This window comes from Morchella sextelata, assembly GCF_020137385.1.
Source record: "Morchella sextelata strain SCLS chromosome Unknown scls_12, whole genome shotgun sequence".
NCBI classification, from domain to species: domain Eukaryota; kingdom Fungi; phylum Ascomycota; class Pezizomycetes; order Pezizales; family Morchellaceae; genus Morchella; species Morchella sextelata.
In genome coordinates this window covers 1,055,667-1,075,828 of record NW_025408627.1, presented here as the reverse complement: position 1 = coordinate 1,075,828, position 20,162 = coordinate 1,055,667, and the positions used below count along the sequence as shown (strand labels likewise).

The following is a 20,162-nucleotide window of genomic DNA, read 5'->3' as shown; positions in this document are numbered from 1 at the left end:
TCGAAGGTTTCATGGTTTTCGGGAAACAATTGAGAGTTAATATATATAGAGAAGCCTAAGTGGTCGGTCGATTTTGGCGCGAAGACAGCGATCTATATCCAAGAATTACATGTATACCTACATTTAGTAGATATTCCGACTGTACAGATCGGTCGGGCTGTGTTCGAATGGCGATTTGAGCCCTTACGGGCCTAGATGGTATGGAATCTCAAGTTCGTCGTAACCGTACCTACAATATGTATCTAGAATTAGAGGTTTGAAATCAACAACTACCAAGGAGTTGGAAGATGATGCGCATTCATTCGGTGATTTCTCACACGAGGCTATCTCAAGGCCAATATGAGTGCAGATTCTCTTCATAATGAGAGAAAGAAAAAAGGTCTGTTATTATGTTGATTTCCTGGAAGCTGGGTCATTATTGCTGCTTCACAGTACTTAGCTTCTTGCCTGGAAAGTAGATGCCTTGTATTAAAATACCACCAAATGTATGCTTATACATGGCGAAGAATTCTGTACTCGAAATCTGAATATAGGGAGTGCATGTTGTGATAGATATCGCTTTCGAACACCCTGGGCACGTCAATACCTTGACAGTCCACGGGTCAGAATACCATCTTCTACCAAAGTCATAAATTCAGCGAAACCAGGCGGGTAATAAAACCTGAATACCTCACCCAAAATTCAAAATTCAGGGGCAAGAAAATAATAAAACGAAATTGGTTCGTATGATGCCTAGTTTTGTGTTCACCCAGTTGCGCTGAATTCACAGCTTTTACTGAACGCCTTTTGGCTAGCGTGTATATGTGTATATACTCCTAGGATGATTCGTTTAACCAAGTAAATTAAAGACCTGACAGCTATATTTTCATGTTTCAGACGAATGGTAAGGATATTGTTTAAGATAATTGCGGCAAAGTAGTAGAGTTTAGTATGTTTTTAAAGAGATATATGGTTGCTTAAAGCGACGAGGTGTGCTTGCGAATTCTCGTCCATGCAAGTCTAACATCGAGGACATAAAGAGGCTCAAACAGGAGTGACAGCAGCGTTACGATGTGGTTCTGGCTTAATGTCCGTGACAGCTTTCAATAGTTCCTCGATGACTTGGGGGCCTTTCTCCCCCTTGGCCGCTTCAATTTCCTTCAGCTTCTCCTCGACTTCTTTAGCTGCCTCCTCCTCGGCCCTTGCATTGACCCCAGTGTGCTATTATGAGTTAGTGAGCACCACCCTGGGGTTTCGTAGAACCGTGTGTAGATAAGGAACAAACCTCGGATTCAAATTTTGCAAATTCTGCTTCCTTCTGCTTCTTGTACTCATCGATTTCCTTTTGAGCTTCACTGCGAGCGTCTTTCACTTTCTGTGTGCGATCTGAATGGGAGATTGTAGGTGTTAGATACTGCTGAGGGGTAGAGGGCGGGGTCTCTTAAGGCGGAGGGTTACACACAAGTTCTTGCTAGGTAGACAATCAGCGTTGAGCTTTCTATATGATAGCTGAGTGGGATAGCTTCGTACCTTTTTGGACGATCTTTTGTGCCTCTCTCTCGGCCTACATGTCCATCAGTATTATTCCCTGGAGCTAGTGGGTGTTCGTACATCGAGGAGGGTCTGTATTCCAGCTGAATTTTGGGCAGACTGTAGAATTATAGATTAGCACATCGCCCTCGGAATCCCCTTTTCCTTTCCCCACTTCGAGAGAGGTATACCATTGTGTGGATTGTTTGGTTCTTTGATGAAGGGTAGCTGTGGCAGAGTTGCTGTTGATGGCTCTAAGCCACCACGACTCGTGCTTGCTCATCTGGTGTAGGTAGGTCATCTTGCCAAGACCCGCGCCCCTTGCACTCCATCTCAGGGTCTCAAATCTCCTAGGTTTCGCCCCAGCATAGTCAACAGTCAACCCCCCGTTTACTAGATCAGTTGAACTATTCTTGCCCGCAAAGATACACGGGCTTCTTTACATCGCTGGGCACGGTGCGTGCCATCAATATTCCGACGCGTTACGGTTTGCCGCTCCTTCTCTACCATCCCTTATAAGAACGTTTACTCAAAGACCTCAAAATTGACAGTTGACAGTTAACGCATTCAACGTTTTTTAGGTCCCGTCAAATCCGAAGCTTTCTGCTATCTCCATCTATATCCATACCATCAAACTACTCTAGGTTAACTAAGGATAAGGGACTGAAGAAGTGGAGCGGAAGGGAATTTTGGGATTTCTAGGACATCCGGTCAACGACCGCAAGAATGGGGGCGAATATTAAGGTGGTGGTGCGTGTGCGGCCGTTCAATAGCAGAGGTACTTGCTTGTCACCGCTTAATACCTGGGAGGACTGCGGCTGATGCTCTGGGGGAACTCGTTGAATAGAGAGAGACAGAGGCGCAAAATGTATTGTTCAGATGAAAGACAGCCAAACGGTTTTATTACCGCCGCCTGGCGCGGAAAAGACTGCGGGTAAAGGGTCTAAGGACCACGGCGGCCCCAAGACGTTTAATTTCGACCGGAGTTACTGGAGTTTTTCAAAAGACGACCCCGATTGTCCATATGGTGGGTATCTCGGGACGGGCTAGTTCGATGGGATTTGATGCTGACGGCCGGTTTAGCGGGCCAGGGGAATCTTTTTGACGACCTCGGAAGACCATTACTGGATAATGCATTTGGGGGTTATAATAACTGTATCTTTGCTTATGGCCAGACAGGTTCCGGGAAATCATATTCTATGGTACGAGTTGTGGTTTCTATCACTCGGAGGGGGGAGGAATCGGACAAGACTTTGGAGTTGATACTAATAGTTGTGATTTGGTAGATGGGATACGGAGAGGAGTATGGTGTTATCCCAAAGATTTGCCAGCATATGTTTGAGCGAATGTAAGTTGTATTAACATTATATGATGATCGACTCTAACATTACTTGCCACAGTGATGCTATGCAAGCAGATCCGAACTTAAAATGCACCGTTGAAGTTTCGTACTTAGAAATTTATAACGAGCGTGTTCGTGATTTATTAAATCCATCCACTAAAGGGAATCTGAAAGTCAGAGAGCATCCAGCTTTAGGACCTTACGTTGAAGATCTTGCAAAATTGATAGTTAACAATTTCGCTGAAATTGAAAACCTTATGGACGAGGGCAACAAAGCACGAACAGTTGCGGCGACCAATATGAACGAAACATCTTCGCGTTCCCACGCCGTCTTTACAATTATATTATCGCAAAAAATTCACGATACTGAGACTGGATTCGATTCTGAAAAAGTATCGAGAATAAGTCTGGTTGATTTGGCAGGATCTGAGAGGGCACAATCTACCGGGGCTACCGGGGCTAGGTTAAAGGAGGGAGCAGAAATTAACAGGTCTTTATCAACTTTGGGCCGTGTCATTGCGGCTTTGGCAGATCTATCAACTGGGAAGAAAAAGAATGCAAATATGGTTCCATATAGAGACTCGATTTTGACATGGTTATTGAAGGATTCACTGGGAGGTAATAGTATGACGGCTATGATTGCAGCTATCTCACCAGCTGATATAAACTTCGACGAGACATTATCGACACTAAGATATGCCGACTCAGCAAAGCGGATCAAGAATCATGCCGTTGTCAATGAGGATCCGAACGCAAAAATGATTCGGGAGTTGAAGGAAGAGCTTCAGCAGTTGAGATCAAAATTATCAGGCGGTGGAAGTTTACCAGAGGAGGAGAGGTATGCCCCAGACACACCACTGGAAAAACAAATGGTTACGATCACGACCCCCGATGGAGTGATAAAGAAGGTTTCCAAGGCAGAAATTGCAGAACAGTTGACTGCTTCTGAAAAACTTCTGGGAGATCTCAATCAAACATGGGAACAAAGAATGGAGAAGACACAGCTTGTCCACAAGGAGCGCGAGGCTGCGTTGGAGGAATTGGGAATTAGTATAGAAAAGGGGTTCGTTGGCCTATCAACACCAAAAAGGATACCACATCTTGTCAATCTGAGGTTCGGCTCCTATATCCTAATTATATATCGATTAAAAATTATGGCTCACACAAGCTAGTGATGACCCTCTACTCGCTGAGTGCCTTGTATATAATATTAAGGCAGGGACGACCACTGTTGGAAACGTTGAAACCTCACAAACTGCGCAGATCCGGCTCAACGGCTCTAAGATACTCATGGATCACTGTCGTTTTGAGAATGAGAATGGAGTGGTTACATTAATACCGAACGAAGGGGCAGCAGTGATGGTCAACGGTCTGCGAATAGATGCACCTCGAAGGCTACGAACAGGATATCGTATTATCTTAGGGGACTTTCATATATTTCGATTTAACCACCCGCAGGAAGCACGTGCAGAAAGAGATAAACTACGACAGTCTGCTACCATGAACGCTGGGGCACAATCCCCCGACCATCGACACTCATCGAGCAATGGGATAACTGCTGATATGATGGAAAGGATTGAATCAGAGACAAATGGTAGTAGCCGACCAGACTCGCCGTCACACATCCCTGCAAATAGTAGGGATATCGACTGGTCGTTTGCACGAAGAGAGGCTGCCTCTGCATTACTAGGAGACAATTCGAGGATAACCAATCTAACGGATGATGAGTTGGATGTATTATTGGAGGAAATGCAGAGGGTAAAGATGATTCGGAAGGGGCGACCGGATAGTCGGCTGGATTCAATCGATGATGAGACGGAGTCAGTAATGTCTTACCCTGGCAGTCGAGAGAAATACACTTCGATGGGTACCTTAGACGATCTTTCACTCGACACGATGATCACGATACCTGGAACTCCAGGGGAAGCTGAAGATAGGCTCAGAATGGTGAAAGAGGAAATGCAAGAACAACTGGAAAGGCAAAAAGAGGAGTATCAAGAGAAGTTGAAGGCTGCAGAAGAAGCTAATGTTGAATTCGAGGAGATCAAAGCAGAAAGAACAAAGATGCAGGAAAAGCTGGATTCGGCCAAACAAGAGATGCGACAAGAGTTAGAAAAGCAGCGACAGGAGTTTGAAAGCAGACTCGAGGAGATTAGTCTTTCTCCCCCGAAAAACAAAGATCCAGAGGATTTAACGGGCCAAGAGAAGAGTCTCGCGAAGCAAACCGTCGATCATTGGCGACAACGGAGATATGTTCGTATGGCCGAGGCAATTTTGCAGCATGCTGCTACTCTGAAGGAGGCACAGATTATGAGCAATGAAATGGAAAAGAATGTTGTGTTCCAATTTACAATCGTGGACGAAGGACACACATTCCAGTCAAGCTATGATCTAGTACTTAATGGGATATCAGCAGAAGACGATGAGTTTCTAGACATGGCGCGTAAGCCCTGTGTTGGGGTGAGGGTGATGGATTTTCAAAACGCAGTAGTACATCTTTGGTCCCTGGAAAAACTTCAAACCCGTGTGCGTCAAATGAGACAGATTTATCAGTACATAGATCGACCAGAATATTTACAGGTGAATTTCTCCAAATCTCCACATATATACATGACCAACTAACTCTCTACAAAGCACTTCCGACTCGACGATCCTTTTTCAGAACCTATCCTTCCACAATATTCGTTGATAGGGGATGTCGATGTACCACTCACTGCAATTTTCGAGTCGCGGTCTCAAGAATTTGTCCTGGACGTTACTTCGCCCCACACTGCCAGCGTGGTTGGCATGATTAAGCTCGCTTTGGAACCATCCTCTGCAGAAGCCCCCTCATCTACTCTGAAATTCAATGTCGTTATGCGAGAAATGGTCGGGTTTGCTGAACGGGAGGGAACATCAGTTCACGCCCAGATGTTTATCCCTGGAGTCTCTGATGAGAGCGGTGCTACTGCGACCACTGTTGTATCCGACTTTGATGAAGGCCCGGTCAAATTTCATAGCACCCATAGTATGAGTATTCCATTAGGAACTCCGCTAAGGAATGCAACGTTACGGGTAGCTATCTTCGCAAAAATAATGCAGATGCACCTCGAAAAGCTCATCAGCTGGGATGATATGCGGGACAACAAGCCAATTTCGCCAAAGAAGAAGAGGGGTGCACGCCTAAACGAAACCGAGTTCTATACAGAAGAACGGCATGATGTGTTTTCAACGGTACAAATACTGGAGCTCTCTGAAACGGGGGAGTATCTGCCAGTAGAGGTGTCACAGCAGTCTGATATTGATCCTGGATCATTCCAGCTCCGACAGGGTTTGCAGCGTAGGGTGCAACTTAGCCTCACGCACAGTTCAAGAGACACATTGCAGTGGCGTGACATCACACATATTCGGATGGGCCAAGTTCGTTTATTGGATCCCAGGGGCAAAATTCCTGATCTTTCTTCAACCACTCGAGAAATAAGGCTTAATCCTGTCTTGGGCCCTGTAGTAAAAACCAACGCGGACGGGACAAGTACAGTCACGGTTGTCGCACAATGGGACTCCAGTCTACACAATTCGATACTATTAGACCGGACTACTGCTGATAAGTACCGCGTTCAGATGAGTCTGCGGTGGAACATTACGTCGGATAGGCTGTCGGAACCAATCGCGTTTTCACAAGATATCTACTCGCAAGTACAGCCTAGGGTCGTCAAAACCCCAAGCAAATTCTTGCAGATGTGGAATAACAGCAGGATCATACATGTGAGTGTGGGTTTATTTCAACTTGTTATCCGACCTGCTGTAGCAAGGAGGGCGGGGGACCTATGGAGAATGAACACACTACATAGATATGTTAAGGGCGAGGAAAATCTTGGCCCATGGATGCCTCGAGGTGTGAGTCTTGTCAGGGACTTTTTAAGGGCACGAAAGAGAAGGATAAGGGTCGCAGAAGTGGAGAATGCGAAAGGGTTCTTGGGGTCGCTACCTGTTACTAGGAACGGGTCTCCATTAACTTTAAATCCCGTATCGGTATCGATGGAAGAGGTCATGCAGCCTGAAAATGGTGGGCTGGGACTTGGTGTGACTGGTGTAAACGGTCTGCCGGAGAGCATCCTCGTGGATGAGGGTATAACAAGTTTGGATTTGGAGAGGTCCGCATCTAAAGAAAACGGTAAACTTAAAGGGGAGGCGCAGGAACCCCCCGCTACCGAAATCGAAACAGCCGAGACAGTTAAAACCTTTGAGCCAGTCGAGCAGATCGAAACAGCCGAGATAATGACACGGGAGACGTCAACGGTCTCAAGCATCATGCCAATCCTAGTGGAAGACCCGCAGATCACTGTGCTACGAAAGTTCGTAAAGCTTTGGACCTCCGGGAAGGACCCAAGTGAAGTGGGTTACCGCAATACGCTAGTCATCTCTATATAACATGCTAACGGGTATGTAGAGGATCCTCGTGAGAAGAAATACCGAGCCCCCGCAGAATGGTGCCTGCTTTGCGGAAGCAACTGAGGCAGAGCCACCTAGGTTGATTGCTGAAGTTCGGCAGATTCCTAGAAGGTATGTATCGAGGCTAGTATATCGTATGATTGACACTTTCTGACGCTGTTGCAGTACACCAATGCTTAAGTCCGGGTATCTGTGGACGCTGGACGAAACGAATAAGGCTTGGGTGAAGAGATATTTCGAGCTGCGACGACCATACATGCACATGTTTAGGGTATCTGATGGCCAGGAGATCATGGCGGTCAACCTCAGCCACTGCCGAATTGACCATCAGCCACAAGTAGCAAAATTACTGCGGAGGCCGCATGTATTTGCTGTTTACGCACCGCTCAACACCTATCTTTTTGCGGCAAAAGATGAAAGAGATATGATCGAGTGGATCATGAAGATAGATCAGTCGCATTTCCTTGGTTCGAGTCGAAGCAACACCCCTGAGGAGTAGTACTTTATGGTTGGATTGATGGATATTGTTTTAATAGCGCGTCAGTGTGTATTTGTGTTTGTGTGTGTGGAGTCTATATTCTATTTCATGAACTTTATTTATAAAGCTTTAGAAAGGCGTTTGTTTGTTGCTGTTTCCCTTCTCTTGGTGTTTACATGAGCTACGAGGAACTTTCTGGCAGATTTTATTTATCATGTTTCTGCAAGGAGAAAATAAGGCGAAGAGGTTGGAACTGGTATGTACAGTGATTGATTTGATTGTATGGCAGATTGCGGGGACTAGCGTTGCAATGGGACCAGGCGTCACAAGTCATTCTTTGGTATCCATTTTTATTGTTACTATTATATTTCTCTACTTTCTAGGCGGTCCGAGTTGCACGAATATCCGCGTGCACACTCGACGTTCATTATTCTTTGAGCCATGTCGTTTTTTGTTCTTTCTCTTTCCTTTCTTCCTATCCTAATTTTCTGTATCTGTATCTATGTATGTACGTATGTACATGTATGTATAGCTCTGACGATCGGAGAAGAAAGTGCGCATTGTGTCTATTGTCAAATACATCTGTGTGCATGTTCCTCATTTGCGAAGACGGAAGCTTCCGAATGACATTTCTGGGCTGAGGAAAACCAGCGGCTTGGTGACGAGCAACCTTGGTAAGCGCGAAGGATGTATTTTAAGACATGGTCAGCTTTATGTGCGGTACATGTAGTAATTAAGCCTGTCGGGCTCGGTAACTGCTTGACTGAGTGTGGCTTAGCTGCTCATCCCCCCTCCCACTCTCCGCCGATCTGCAACACCATATAATTTCCCTATTCACGGACTTCTCGATGTACAAACATTCCTTGGGGCCGAGCGATGAGATATCATGGCGTAGAAGGGAGGCGACTTGGACTATATATACACATTTAATAGCCACTCCACCACAACTCTTTTCTCTCGAAAGGATTCTTATACCAAACCAAACAAATCAATCAGTCGTCACGGATAGCAGCAGCATAGTTTACTGCTCACAGATACTCACCTGCATTAATCACCAGAGCTTCTGGTAACCGCATCAAGAAAAGATAACCCCTCATACTCCTAAACGAGCTCCAAACACTCCTAGCTGTCCCTGTCACGAGGTAAACACGAAGAAACACCAACCAACAGGACCCTACAGATCAGCAAGACGCCATGCCTTTAACTGAGTTTAAGAGTATGTTCAAGAGAGAGGAGAAAAATATGAAAGGACCCCCGCTGGACACGCGATCAACTCCCGAAATCACACTCATGCGGAGTGATACTGCAAGTTCCCCCTCCACCCAACACATCCCCTGTTCCCCTCCGCGTTTCTTATCAAAGTTATCAGACGAAGGGGATATCTTGAGCTAATACAGAGCTTCAGTTGTCTCAAAATGCTATCCTCATGACTCCGGACTTTCCTGATGGACAACCACGTTCAAGCCCGGTAAACGAAAGATTGTCCCTTGATAGAGTTCGGCCAAAGTCACCCTTGTCCGACCGTTTCAGAGATTCCTTCCATATCCATAGCTTTGGCCGACCCCGTTCAAGATCCTCGGCTCATGTCCCAGTAAATTTACCAAGCCTCGAGAAAGGCGCTGGCGAGGATCAGTGGGAACACAGAGCAGCCCTCCTGGCGTCCGGGGGACAGCCGAGCTCTGTAAACGGCGTTGGGCATCTTGGGGGACATCTTGGAGCGGAGGACAGCGGCGGACGTAAGAGGAGCACGAGCGTCGTCAGCACCGTAGATACTGATGTAAGTGATCTTCGATGATGATCGTTGATGGCCGATTCTGATGGTGAAATCGGACGAACAGGATAATATTCAGGAAGCCATACGACTTCATGAAGCCGGAGGTACGTAGGTGGGTTTCATTGTACTCTGTTGGGCTCCTAAGCCTAAGGTCCATGGTCGGTCGATAAATAGAAGGGAATGGGTTGGACAAGCAATATGTAAGCTTGCGGTGAACGGACAGGACTGACAGCCATTTTGAACCTATCCAGAGCTAGCTAGATCAACTCGAATGTTCGGAAAGCTTGCCGAGCAGAATAACCCATTGAGCCAGGTTCTCTATGGATTAGCTTTAAGGTTCGATCACCCTCTATTGTTTCCATCGCTATCACCATATCATGATTCATGATTCAAAAGTTCTGCCAGTCGGGGGTTGCCAGGTCGGAGTTTCGGGGTCAAGGGCAGGATCCACTAATATGTGATGTTTAGACACGGATGGGGTATCGACGTAGACCTTCCCAAGGCACTCACTTACCTTCAGGCCGCCGCTCGTAACTCGGCCGCCGTCGAAGAGCAAGCACTAGCCGCCGGGATGAAGAAGGGCGGCTCCGCGAAGGGAGAGCTGGTGCTTGCTATATTCGAGCTTGGCAATTGCTTCCGTCACGCCTGGGGTGTGGAGAAGGATCCCGTTGCCGCAAGGGAATACTACGAGACTGCAGCAAACCTGGGCGACGCGGATGCACAGAACGAGGTCGCGTGGTGCTATCTGGAGGGATTTGGATGTAAGAAGGATAAGGTCAGTATCTGATAATCGCTCTTCACTCCCAGCACCTATGATCTACGTATAAATCCCAAACCTCCATTCGGGGATTTCCATACCCCGGGCATATATCGGCATGTCGGTACTTTCTCTCGGAAGCTTCGGTGGATGGGGAAAGAGGACTTTTTTTACCCTGATCGCTGCTTGTAAAAAAAAAAAATAAGGCTTCCTAGACTTAGGCTGACGCAAAGAAAATCGACCGGGTTCACCCCCGGTCTCGGTTTCACACTCTATTCTAGTACAAAGCTGCAAAATTCTACCGCATGGCTGAAAAGCAAGGCAACAAGATTCTCGGTAACAGTTGGTAAGAATGCATTCCGTCATCCCCGTGGTCTTAATTGTTGCTACTAAAGTACACATGCTGGTCAATATTTTCCCTCTTATTCTTTTTTGGTCGCTGCTATTTTTTTGGCGTTTCGGCTAGGATCACCACTTGTTTCGGGAAACCTGGGTGACCTTGCTGAGTGACTTTGTTGTGAGGCAGGGCCACAAGTGGCTTTCTCGCTTCTTTCCTGCCCATGCTTTTTTACTATGCTTCTTTTGATGCGATAACCTGATCGTGCGTGAGGCTGACAATACCTTGCTTTTTTCATGATCTTTCTAGGATATACAAGGACAAGTACATGAAGGACGATTAAGATGGGAAAACGTTCCATGTTCTAGACGCCAAAAAGCACCATTCTCTAGGATCTTGGAACACCTATTCCCTGTCACCATCAATCTTGTAGTGTTTTAGATTGCGATATCAAAGTGGAATCGTAAGTGGAAGGGTGTCTGATGTCATGGAAAATCCGTTTATGTTCTTCCTATATTTATTTTCAACTTCTTCAGGTAGTACATAGTTACTAGTAGTCTATCGTAATATAAAAGAAAAATCAAAGTAAAGTATGATACTAATTGTGTCTGAGAGAGAGGAAAAGACTATTCAGGAAACCGCCCTTTTACTATATGATGAAAGGCTCCTCTTAATATCGTCGCCAAATTTTTATCAAAAATATGAAAGAAATAATTCTCAGTCCTCAAATTAAAAACAGAAGCCAATTCAACACAACTAACAAACAAGAACATATCAAGCCCCAAGGCTGAGATAGAGAGTAATAGGAGAAGAAAAATCGTAAACCGTCGTCACGTCGTAACGGCGTAAATATCGTAACATCGTAACTCGTAGACGTTCGTGATCAAGAAGACAAACATAAGACAAAAAAACGTAGCAGTAAAAACAAGACAATAGATAGAATATAAGCAAAGCCCCCCAAGAAAAAAGAAGTATGACCTGAACGAATTTAATTACAGAGAAAGAACCGAGAAATCAAAACTCGAAGAGGCCGCCAGAGAGCCATCCTGAGGAAACCAGCCTCAGGTATAGCTAAAATACTGTGAGAATATAAAGTATAAAAAGCAAGAAACAAGAACGCAAAATCAAACGCAAAAATACAGAAAGATACAAGGAAGAAATACTAAGGGGGGGGGGAATGGCAACGCACGCAAACAAGCAAACTTGAGGTTACGGAGGAGAAAACGCTAAAATCAAATAAAAAAACGCAAAAATCAAAAGCAGGAATATCAAAACCAATTTCCATTGCTATGCCGCCGCCGACCAAGTCCAAATTGCTGAATAATACCGCTCATCAAGGCCGCCCAATTCGTCAATATCGTAAATACTTTGCATCGTCTTTAAATTTCGTCGATCGCAGTCGTCCAGTCCAGTTCACATAATAAGTACCGCACCTTTCGTAGGTAACCAAACAAGCCCCGCACCAAGGTAGTCAAGTTCAAGATCGAGACATCAATCCATCAATCCGCGCAGGAATGTCAAAAAGATTAGGCCGTTCTTCAGACAAAAAAAACAAAAGAAAATTTGGGTGAAGACCCAGGGTGATCGTTGTCGATCGGTCGAGCCAAGTGCTCGAAGAGTTTGTTCCGCTCATAGTCGGGAAGGAAGTGTAAGACATATGAAATAAATGCGTATAGCAAAGTCCGTTTGGGGTGTGTCTGGTGCCTCCAAGAAAGAAAAAATAGCAAAGAAAATATTTGTAGACGCTTTATACAGCGCTATCGCCATATCCGCCACCCTCGCCTACGGTCTTGACCTTGGTATCTGCTTGTGCTCGTGCAGCGAAGGCAGCAAAGCGTCGCACTACCTCGGCATCAACCTTGTCCCAGAGAAGCGATCGTGTATAAACCTCAGCAGCGGAGCCCTTGTTATTTCGCATGGAAGCAAGACCCTCTTCGAGGTGTCGTCGGCCACGTTGAGAAATCGGTTCAGGATCACGAAGGTAGTTGTTTGTGGTAACATCGTTGTATTCAGCGGCACTCAGTTGCATGAACTGCTCGTGCTGTTGTTCGGTAGTTGGTTTGCCATCGAGTTGTGCGTTCAATACTGCCAAAGAAGAGTCAAGTCCAACCATGTTTGGTACGGCAGACTTAGCAACCACCCAGTCAGAAGTGGAGGATCCATCAGCAACCTCAACAGCGTTTGGCTGCATAGTTGTGACACCAGCATCTTGAAAGATGTTGCTTAAAACGCTAGCAGAGGCAGCTTGAAGTTGCTTTGGCAGAGGAGGCAAAGAGTGAATCGAAGACTTCGAGGAAGCAACGAATGCACCACACAAAAGAAGCTAGAGCACAAGATGTTAGTACATATTTTCTTTCAAAGAAAAAAAAAAAAGAAAAAAAAAAGTGTAAATGATAGACATACAATAAGCAAAAGACCAGGAGCAGCTGCCGGCTTGTCCGAATCGCCATGTGATTGAACTTTCTCGGCCTTGATAGAAACCTCAGAGTTGGACATCTGCATAGGGTCATTCCAGTAGTTGTCATTAAGATCAAAGTCGGTATCCAAGTTGAAGTCATCGCTGAAACCAGATGAGCTGGCAGCATGTGCCATAGGAGTACGTTCAAGAGTGTCCTGCATCTTTTGAATTTGCTCCGCGAAGTAGCTGTTCTTCTTTCGAAGTTCGCCAGTCTCGATGGTGTGGTTGCGGACCATATCCTCCTTCTCCATCTGAAGAGTCTCAGCCTTGTGTGCAAGAAAGTCGCGCTCACGGGCAACAGCCTCGAGTCTCTGGTGAAGAGCCTCCTCTTGCAATGCCATCGCATTAATCTTATCCTCAAGCTCCTGGATGACAGCGCTGTGAATCTTCTTCTCCTCCTCGAGGCGCTCAGTGTGCTGCTTCTTGCGCTGGCGAGAATCGAGACTAGATGATATATATCAGTAAATGGCTACAAGATAAGAAAACGTATCCAAGGGTTTACTCACGCCGCCTGTCGGTTTCGGAGTAATCGTTTCTGTTGCTTCAACTCCTTGATCTCGTTATCGTCGTTTGATCGGGCAATCAACTGATCGATGTTCATCAAAGTCCTCTCAGCCGGGATATCAAAACGGGCGTTCTTCTTTCGGATCCCGTCTCTTCGCAGAACGTGCAGAGGAGAATGTGCTCTCGGGCTGGGGCTCTGTGGTCGCATCCTCTTCTGCATTGGCTGTCCCTCGTGCTCAGCACCAGTAGCCTGCCAATCCTTCTGAGCCGGTGTCGATGGCATAGAGCTGTTTAGGCTCGATTGGAAGACAGTGGCATGAGGAGTAATGTGGATGTTGTTATCAAAAGCACCTGCGGGGCTTGCAGAAATCGCGGGAGCGAGGTATGCAGAGCCATCTTCGTAGGTGGAGTGGGGGAACGCATTGTTGTCGTATGATGCCGGGGCAGGTGTGCACGAGCCTGAAGCACCATGATTCGACGACCATGAACCGTTCTGTTGAGCGTATGATGGCTGTGCCTGCTCAAGCTTGATAAATGGGTTGTTGGTTCCATTGCTGTGCTCGAAAGTAGCCGCTGGGACGGCAGCATCATCGGCGGGACCAGCCATACCCATATCATGATCAAAATCCCAGTCATTTGAGGGAGAAAAAATGGCCGACGATGACTCCAATAGGGAAGGACGTCGTCGGTCGATTGGAGACATATCGAGAGCAGAATCTAGAAGGTTGTTGTCGAGGATGTTCTCGTCAAGTATTGACGATTCATCATCGTCCAGCCATGTCCGTCGTGTATCGACAGAAAGACTATGCTGAAGGTATTGTTCCATCTGGAACGGAAGATATCCTCCTGTAGACATTTCGCTCGCGTGTGTGTGTGTGTGCGTGTGTGTTTGTGTGTGTACTATGACAGAGGGGTATCGTAAAGTAAGTGAGGGGGAAGCAAAATAATATCAATGCAGTATCTGCAAGACTTATGAAGATGTAGTAGTAAATTCGTGACGATGGTCTGTAATTTAACTCAGTTATACAGACAAATGGGTCGTCTCTTAAAACGGCGGATACACGTTTGGGTCTGGGGAGAGAAAATGGAACGAGGAGGGGGAAACGGAGAGGAAATATGGAAAATCAGAAGCCCCGAGCTCGTCCCATTGATATATAGCGGGTGGGCATGATCCTTGGCTGCTTCTCTACTGTAGCCTGACCCCCTCCCTCACAGAGAGACCCGCGCCCTTCGTCCAATCCAGTATGGACCATGTCTGGGAAAGCAACTGGGAGGGAGCGTGCTTCCTGTTGCTGCTGCTGCTGGGGCGACGATTCTGTTCCTCAGCCTGCAGCCCCTCCTGTCTGATTCGTTGTCACCTTGCACCCATCCCTCCCCCCTTCACTCTGTCCACTCATGATCCTGGCCACTAGAAGCATCTGTTCTGCACTTCCATTCGATAGAGCCAGCTGCTGCCCACCACCGGAAGGGAAGGGAGGAGACATGCGGTCAGGACCTCTCAGGAATAATCAAATACACTGGTGGGTATTAGAATAGAAAAAGCCCCTCTTCTTCTTCCCTTCGCGCCCTCCACTAAGATCCAAAACCACCCCTCCTTCCCCATGTAAATGTGCTTTTTCTAAATGGTCCTCAGTGAGAGTCCTATTGAACGAGGCTAGCTGGTTGGAAGTGATTGAGAGCGCTCTAGTGAGTAGTGAGTGAGAGTGAGTGAGAGTGGTGAGAGAGTGTCGCATCCACGCGAAGATCCATTCACGAGCTGTGTCTCAACTAAGCAGGGCAGGCTGTCTTGACCATTCGCAGCCTCTTTTTCTCGACGCAGCGAATCGATGGTTTTTTTTGCCCCCGTCTGGTCCTGTCGGTGCCGTAGTCTCCCTCCCTCATAGGTATGTCGGTCCTTACGGCGCACCGTGACCATTTGTCAATCGTCTGTATCCGTTCTGGAGCCAAACTTTTTTGGCTTGCTTGCCCTCGTGAATTCCCGGATTCTCAATATTCCTTCCATCGGGCTATCCGGCTAGGAATCTGCGCTGATCATTATCCCACCTTTCCCATGATCAATGGGGCTATTCTGTTCCCTAAACCGTAACATGCGGTCTTTTTTATTTAATGTATATATTTCATACCGACAATATTTTTGTATCCCATCGATAAATAATTTATATTATTTTGGGGAACGAAGGGTGCCGATTCGACTGACATTGCAGGCTGTACTGTAGAGCAAGGTTCTCCATGTCCGCGGCGCACCATTTTGCCTTGATTTTTTCTTTTTGGCAACTTTCCATTCAGATTTCGCGCGACCCACCCCAATTGCGCGCGTCCTGCCTGATCTTCTGTGAAGAGACCAGACGGTCCGTGGCGTAACCTGTAAGAGAGAAAGACATCATCCCAGCCAACTACGGGGAGAAATGAACGAAAATAAGAAAAGGAAAGACATGAAAGTACAATGCATTCAGAATATTAATGACAAAAAGTGACAAAAGGGAAACTCATCACAAAAACTATCGCCAATTGTTGCAAGTTGCCGCGGCCGGAACCTCGTCGAATGTACCCTTTCATGCAAATAGGTGTATATACCGGTAGCTGAATATGGTTCCCATTCACAAACAAAGCCAAACATGGACCGTTACATACCCTATAGTTAGAGGAAACGAAGGGAAACGGCGGGTAGTGGTACATGGAGTGCAACATATCATTGGCCTTTTCCGCAGGCAGAAAAGAAGGGAAAAGCCAGGACCAAAAAAATAAACGAAATCAAAAATCAAAAAATTAGAGGATCCAGCCCAATAAGCGAAAAATCGATCCACGCGCGCGTGAGCAGATCTCGAGGAACTAGGGAACTAAGGATAGCATAAAACACCAACCTTTCCTTCTGTGATCCGAATGGACGCGCTCGTCTGGGGATGATCCAAAAAAGTCGCCTCGCTCTCGCGTCTCGTATTTGCTTTTTCCCCATTCTTGTCTTGACCACTCACCCCAGTAAAAAAAAGTACTTGCTTGGAGTAATAGCTTACTGTAGGTACTCTACACTAGAGTATTTACCTTGACTGCTCTAGGCAGAGTAGAGTTACACATTGAGTACTGGCATTGCTCATGGAGAATGATGGCGGCGGAGCATGGGAGTACTCTGAATAGTAGAGTGGTAGGTATTCTAGGTATCTATGGCATGTACCGTAAGCTTGGAGGGCCAAAAAAGATATCAAGGTCGCAAACCACCACGGCTTCGAGCTGCTCCAAACAGCCTACCCGTCCGCCCTTGCGCACCGCCCCAAGCAACGATTATCACGCAAGTCTCCCAGGCAGGATACCTTCCGAAGTTCCCTGTTACCGACCGAGAATGCCTCTGGCAGCCTCTCCCACTAACCAGGACCACAAGCGATTGGTCCGAAGTGCCCAACTATCCGTCAATCCCGTATCAGCAAACCCCCGTCCTTTCCGCCCCACGCCTGATCACGGTTACGGAATCCTACCCTTTTTTGCGCCTTTCCCCTCTTTGATCTCTACTCATGCAGACAATTGGTTGGAGCTTCCACAAAGGTGATAGGGTGGGTCCTACTGTCCCAGGCAGGATAAACAGCGCAAAGCCCCCTTCCTGGGTCTTAAAAAAAAGTTGAGTCCCCCACGGGCCTTCCGGACGTGATTTTCATGACGCGTCTGCCGCTGCCCAATCCGGGCTTTTTGGCGATGTCACGCCGCCTGTCACCTTGAACCTTTCCCCAATCTTTTTGTATGTAGACAGTAGGCAGGCAGCATTTTCTTTTTGCTTTCCCTTTGGGTGATAAAAGAGCCGATATTTCCTTTTTCAGGTCGCCCAGTTTCCTGTTTTTCGACAGATCCTTTGCTTCTTCTGGGTTCAGGCTTATGTCTTATGTAGATGGAACCTCGCGAGGGTATTCGAGATCGGTATAGTTAAAAGTGCCGAACTCCAAAAGTGTAGAAAAAGAAGGGAAAATTTTCTCCCCCACTGCACTTCTTCTTTCTGATCTTTTCACGGTCTCTAGGATTTCGCATCCGCAGGCTGCGCGTTCAGGCCTGTATGTAAGTACCAGTCAGTGCATGAATATACTCTATTCATGTATGTATCAGATGTGCGTAGTTGGAGTACTCTCAAAGAGGGTCAGCCATGGGCCTTGACTTCCACCCCACACTATGATTTGCTGCTATCTAGAGTGATATTGCGATTGAGACAACCCTAAAGTGCGCTTTGGGAATGTACTTGCCATACCCTAAAGTTAGAGTGCCGCTCTCCATCGCCCGATGTAGGAAGCTAAAATAAAATCTCCGGCGATAGCTGAGGGCAAGGTATGTATCGGGACCAATGCTTTTCCTACATGTCTCTATCGGAAGGTTACTATGTGGGTAATGATCGCGAAAGCAGTTGTCTTGCGTAAGACCAGACCTGGGCCATGATGTACTCTACGCCGCCCCCAATGTATCTGATACTTGGGGTACATACATGGAGCCAAGACTAGCTTAAAGAGCTACCTTACCTCACACTCGGACCGGCCTTACTTACTCCGAGACAGGTTAAGGCAAACTTATCGGCCGGTCGCTTTATCGTAGGCAGTCGACTGGTCCCCGCTGCCGCTGCCGCCCTACTGACTGTCGTCTCCTATCAGTCCGCAGCTTCGTTCCTTCTCCCCGCGATGACTGGTACAATTTTGGTCCAAATCGGTAGTACATATGTACCCAAGTCAACTTGTACATCAGTAGCCCGTACCCAATCGACCTAGTTGCCATGGCTAACAGGGAAAAAACCCTCAGCCGCCTGAGGAGAAATGAAACATGGCAAGACAGAAGGCAAACGTTATCCCATTTTGCGGCTGTGGCATAGGTTCTGGTGCCCGAGGTACTCAACATAGGTAGCTTGTCGTCGGGGGGTAGGGTAGGCAAGAAACGGAAGAGCTAAGGGCCTACCTACTACTCTAGCTAGGCGGGAGGAGGGGCGAATACCAGTCGGCCAATGATCGTACCCGGCATCGCACCCCGCCCTCACCTTTCCCCGCCCTTTTATTTCTTTTCTTTCCCTTCTGATTTATTTCGTTTGCCGAATCCCGGGCGGGACGGAAGGAGGACCCAAACTTCTCGATAAACTTCACACCCGCGTTTTGGTGGTGATACAACATCCAAAAGATTGGTTGGTATGTATGTACCACAATATGTGTGTCGTGAGGAGATATTTCTGATGGAGGCTCTCACGCTCATGCCACCATTGACGTAGGCGTTTACTCTCTCCTTTGGTCAAGCAGAAACCCTGCAGTGCAGATTCAAATCCGGTTCAAGCAGGGCTTACTGAAGCACAGGAGCCATCTGTGAATACAGAGAAACGTTGCGGTGATGTTGCTTTTTATCCCCATCACCAAGAATTGCAATTAGGACCCTTCCATATAGCTCAGTCGTTAATAATTCAATGAACGAAGTTACTCAAATCATCAACGTCAGTATACTGTAGTTACCGACACTGAAAGCCGAGATTTAATCATTTCACTCTTCTCCACTCTCAGTATTCATTAATTGGCTATTAGGTGCTTCCCTCTGTAACCAATCCGTGCCCGATATCAAGAGGGCCACTGGAAATGGAAAACCGAATAACGACTGGTAAGGATTAAAGCTTTTATTTACCACTAGCTTGAGCTCATACGCCGAAGGCCAGTAGCACCAATGCTGTAGCGAAAAAAGTTCCGGTCAACATTTTTCGATCCCCATCAATCCCACAGATCTGCTAATCGAATGTCAAAGTCCTCAGCAAATAGAATACAACGAAGACCCGGTACGGTTGAAGTCCCTCTAGAGTCCGGCCGCCGGTGCACGCAAGATATGTCAACTATTCGTGAGTGGCTTGTGAAAGAGGCTAAAATACATACCTACATTCAAATGTGTAATCCTACGGGCATGACATGGGTAACGATTGTAGGTATCCTTCCACTTCCATCTCGCATAAATGTTTCATCCGAACCTTGATTTCTCCCTCGATCTTTCGATCTTGCCAATGCAGGTAATATGCGCAAGGACAGTTCCGGATTGTGACATCTGCGATGAAAAGATTTTCCCACAACTGCGTTGGAGATCATTAAACATGTGCATTTTGACATCCATCGACCCTATCAGTTATTATTATTGTCCAAGTACTCGAGTTGGCTAAGACTCCAGTAAAACACTCACATATGTGCAGCCTGCGGAGTCGGCGGGCCGGTAAAACAGGAAATTATCAAAAGTAGTACTGTACCAATTTTAGTGGGCGTTGATAGGTCCCTTTAAACAAAAACCCGCGGTAACAGAAGTAGGCAGAAAACTCAAAACCACAACCACAACCACAACCGTTAAATCCAAACATGTGATTTTATGATTCACCTTTAAGTCTCACTCCTTGAGAATGCCATTAACGGTTTTCCACCTAACTATGATTTGATTTTGAAGGGTCTAGCCATTGGATGGCTGCAAACCTAAAGTATAATTCTTTTTTCTTCCTTTCGATCCATCCTGTCAAAACGGAAGACGACATAAAAATGGCGATCATAAAGAATTGGTTGAGGGAGTCTCGACCCTCATCTCGTTTCTGATCCTTCCCGGGAACA

The 20,162-nt window shown here is 46.6% G+C and overlaps 5 protein-coding genes across 5 annotated transcripts; 2 read left to right on the top strand and 3 right to left on the bottom strand.

Moving 5' to 3' along the window:
• Positions 1 to 1,023: 1,023 nt before the first annotated feature.
• On the bottom strand, positions 1,024 to 1,703 carry H6S33_002168 (uncharacterized protein; the record flags this gene model as incomplete). Its single annotated transcript, XM_044833526.1, has 5 exons — positions 1,024 to 1,200; positions 1,265 to 1,365; positions 1,510 to 1,543; positions 1,591 to 1,629; positions 1,701 to 1,703. 5 exons carry the CDS (start codon positions 1,701 to 1,703, stop codon positions 1,024 to 1,026), a joined length of 354 nt encoding a protein of 117 aa, XP_044693311.1.
• Positions 1,704 to 2,235: 532 nt separating this feature from the next.
• H6S33_002167 (uncharacterized protein) lies at positions 2,236 to 7,781 on the top strand (the record flags this gene model as incomplete). Its single annotated transcript, XM_044833525.1, has 9 exons — positions 2,236 to 2,287; positions 2,357 to 2,536; positions 2,593 to 2,711; positions 2,796 to 2,857; positions 2,910 to 3,965; positions 4,024 to 5,431; positions 5,486 to 7,225; positions 7,281 to 7,393; positions 7,448 to 7,781. The coding sequence occupies 9 exons, from the start codon at positions 2,236 to 2,238 to the stop codon at positions 7,779 to 7,781; spliced, it is 5,064 nt and encodes a 1,687-aa protein (XP_044693310.1).
• A 1,405-nt stretch (positions 7,782 to 9,186) lies between these two features.
• Positions 9,187 to 10,321, top strand: H6S33_002166 (uncharacterized protein; the record flags this gene model as incomplete). Its single annotated transcript, XM_044833524.1, has 4 exons — positions 9,187 to 9,537; positions 9,599 to 9,638; positions 9,786 to 9,870; positions 10,003 to 10,321. 4 exons carry the CDS (start codon positions 9,187 to 9,189, stop codon positions 10,319 to 10,321), a joined length of 795 nt encoding a protein of 264 aa, XP_044693309.1.
• A 2,054-nt stretch (positions 10,322 to 12,375) lies between these two features.
• Positions 12,376 to 14,446, bottom strand: H6S33_002165 (uncharacterized protein; the record flags this gene model as incomplete). The annotated part of the gene is made up of 3 exons (XM_044833523.1): positions 12,376 to 12,951; positions 13,032 to 13,530; positions 13,593 to 14,446. 3 exons carry the CDS (start codon positions 14,444 to 14,446, stop codon positions 12,376 to 12,378), a joined length of 1,929 nt encoding a protein of 642 aa, XP_044693308.1.
• A 1,973-nt stretch (positions 14,447 to 16,419) lies between these two features.
• H6S33_002164 (uncharacterized protein) lies at positions 16,420 to 18,447 on the bottom strand (the record flags this gene model as incomplete). Its single annotated transcript, XM_044833522.1, has 10 exons — positions 16,420 to 16,549; positions 16,630 to 16,746; positions 16,896 to 16,984; positions 17,058 to 17,087; positions 17,469 to 17,619; positions 17,813 to 17,854; positions 17,919 to 17,924; positions 18,078 to 18,189; positions 18,308 to 18,329; positions 18,394 to 18,447. The coding sequence occupies 10 exons, from the start codon at positions 18,445 to 18,447 to the stop codon at positions 16,420 to 16,422; spliced, it is 753 nt and encodes a 250-aa protein (XP_044693307.1).
• Between the last annotated feature and the right edge of the window lie 1,715 nt (positions 18,448 to 20,162).